The 2,924-nt window shown below is 41.4% G+C and overlaps 1 protein-coding gene across 1 annotated transcript in view; it reads right to left on the minus strand.

Moving 5' to 3' along the window:
- Positions 1–668, minus strand: part of LOC104914990 (pentatricopeptide repeat-containing protein 2, mitochondrial-like) — a 5,136-nt gene extending 4,468 nt beyond the window's left edge. Inside the window, 1 exon segment of the mRNA XM_010725595.2 lies at positions 603–668. Coding sequence (XP_010723897.2) covers positions 603–668 — 66 coding nt within the window.
- Between the last annotated feature and the right edge of the window lie 2,256 nt (positions 669–2,924).

Genomic DNA, 2,924 nt, shown 5'->3' on the forward strand with positions numbered 1-2,924 from the left:
TTTTTGGTGTGTGTGAGGATTTTTGCTTGTATGTTTTTTTTTCACTCTCCGAGGTTGCATTCCCCTACTGTCCTGTATGGCTATAACCCACTCTGATGCAAAACAGAATAACTCAGTTTGGAATGAGATTTCAATGGTCACCTTGTCCAAACACTTGCTCAGAGCAGTTCTAATCAGGTTGGTTAGCTTGTGTCCATTCCAGTCTAGAAAACCTCCAAGAATAGGTGTTTCTCTGCGCAACTTGCTCCAGTGTTTGATTTTCCTAATATCTGATCAGAAGTACTCATGTTTCAGCTTATGCCCACTGCCTCCTGTTCAATCACTGTGCCCCTCTGAGAAAGCTCTAGTTGCACCTTCTCAGTGTCCCCTGATCAAGTTATTGTAGACAGAAATAAAGCCTTCCCCAGAGCCTTCTCTTCTTGAGATGGAACAATTCTGGATCTTTCAGTATCTCTTTGTTGTATTCTTCTGCCCCTGATAAGCTTGATGGCAGAAATTCAGAGTACCTTAGTCTCTCCCCTGTCACTAGCTCCTCTGCCCTATTGATCAGTAGGCCCACATTCTACCAAATATTTCTTTTGATACCAGTGTACTTAGTGTACATTTTTGTCATGCTCTATCTCCTCAATAGCTTCAACCCCATCGAAGCTTTGGCTTTTCTGATCCATTTCTACGCACACGGGAAATGTCTTTTCATCTCTCTCAGGTACACTATTTCTACTTCAACCTTCTGCTTGCACCTTTTTTGTATCTGAGCTCAGTCAGGAGCACTGTGTCTACCCACACTGGCCTTTGGCCAGCTTGCCTGACATTCTACACATTGATGTGGATCATTCCTGTGCTCTGAGGAAGCTCTCCTTGAAGATCAGCCAGCACTCACAGGCTTCTTCCTTCCAGGACAATTTCCTACAAGATCCTACAAGAAAATCCCTGAACAAACAAATGCCTGCTCTTTTGCAGTCCAAGGTCTTGTATCCTCCTCAAGTTACTAAACTCCACGAGTCTCATTGTCACTGCAGCAAAGCAGCACATCCGGCAGAGCACCTACCCTCACCTGTAGTCCATTGCATCATCAGTCACCTGTAGCAAGGAACTGTCTTTAATATATTTCAGAAACCTCCTGATTTGGTTGTGCCCAGTCATACTGCGCTTCCAATAGATATCTGGATGGTTCCAGTCACAGATGACAGGGCTTGTGACGGACATTCCCTAAAGCTGCTTAAAGATGTTTTCACCTGGCTCCTTTTCGTGATCAAGTAGTCAGCAGCAGTTACCCACTACAGCATCACCTCCACTGTCTGCGCTCCCACTCTTACCCACAAGCTTTCTTCTGGCCGATCACCTGTTCTGAGGCAAAACTCCATACATACAACCCCCTTACACAAAGCCCAACCTCTGTGTCATTGCTGTCCATCATGTCTTTTTTACATCCTTACATTGCATCACTCTTGTCATAAGAGCTATCCTACCACATCTCCACAATCTCTATGAAGTCTGAGCTCTGCAGCTGTGCATCAGCTGTCAATCTGCTTGTTCCTCATGCTACATGCATTTCTGAACAGATCAATGGGATGGGTCCCAATCTATGTTTTTTTACTTGGCGAAGAGTGAAAATCTCCTCTGTCATGCTGTCTCTCTGCCACTTGAGCTCACACTGTTCTCTAAGTGATGGTGATTTATGTTGATGCTTCCTGGCACATTTAATGCAAAGCTTTCTCAGTAAGTTAGCAAACCTGTTGGAAAAGACACGGAAAGTCATGTTTTGTCAAGAACATCCCATACCAGCTCAGTAGCCCTCATTCCTCAGAGGATTTTGTGTTTGCAGATACTTTTGACATAAGCCATGCTTCCAGGCCTTGACATACCAAATGAATGCACTTCTGCACTGGATTGAGGAGACATCACCTCATCCCCTCTGCTGTCACTCACAGAGCTACTTTAATTGCTGCAGGTTACTCCTGGCAGCATCACGGGTGCTCACATATTCTTTATTAAGTCCTTATTAAGAAGTATTCAGAAGCACAAAGGCATGTAAAAAGTCTCAACAGGCATAGCTTTAAAACAAACAAACCAGCTTTTGCTTATTTTGCAATAAAACATTTTTAAAAGGATTCAATCTGAAATAATATTGAGAAAAAGAATAATAATAATAAACTTGAATAGATGTAGACCTGTGCACTATAGATCTGCGTACATTCTGTAGCGCTGAAAAGATCTAACAGGCTTTGTTTTTCAAAACTTAAACTTGCTTACAAGGTTCATTAAAATAAGTCATATGCCTCCTGAGATCTGGAAGCATTTCTGAGCTTTCATGCAATGATTAAGCCTTTCACCTTCATTTGCATTGTTCTGAAGCAGAAAATTAAGTTGGGAGAAGGAAGATGCTTATGGAGAAGAATATGAAAAAGACAGAAGTATTAACTCTTGGAGAAAAACAGAAGCATCTACAGCAGAATAACAATAGTACTTTAAGACTGCACAATCCAGATCCTATGTGAATGTAAAAATGAGCACTTTTCAAATTCAAGTTGGAAAAGGTTCCCAGCCTTCTCTTAAACATAAAGCAGATGATGCGAAGTATGACATTATATGACAGTCATGTACTGTAATTAATAGTAGCAGCCTTCCTCTTGGGTCTTTAATAAATAATTCTGTAGAATATCATAAAAACTGCAGTGTGATCATTGACAGAGGTTTTTTTCAACAAATGTAATGTTTTAAATTAGTCACTATGAATCCCTAGTTTGTAGTCTATGTTGACTTCCAACCATTTCAGACTGTTGACCAATGCCTGAATTTAAAGATGGCATGCATTACATATGGGCAAACTTCATTCTCTCCTGCCTTTACATAACTGGAACCGCAGGTAAAAACTAACCCTGGAAACCAGGCAGGTAAGAATGCATGATCAAGAAACGCCACCT

This window comes from Meleagris gallopavo, chromosome Z, assembly GCF_000146605.3.
Source record: "Meleagris gallopavo isolate NT-WF06-2002-E0010 breed Aviagen turkey brand Nicholas breeding stock chromosome Z, Turkey_5.1, whole genome shotgun sequence".
NCBI classification, from domain to species: domain Eukaryota; kingdom Metazoa; phylum Chordata; class Aves; order Galliformes; family Phasianidae; genus Meleagris; species Meleagris gallopavo.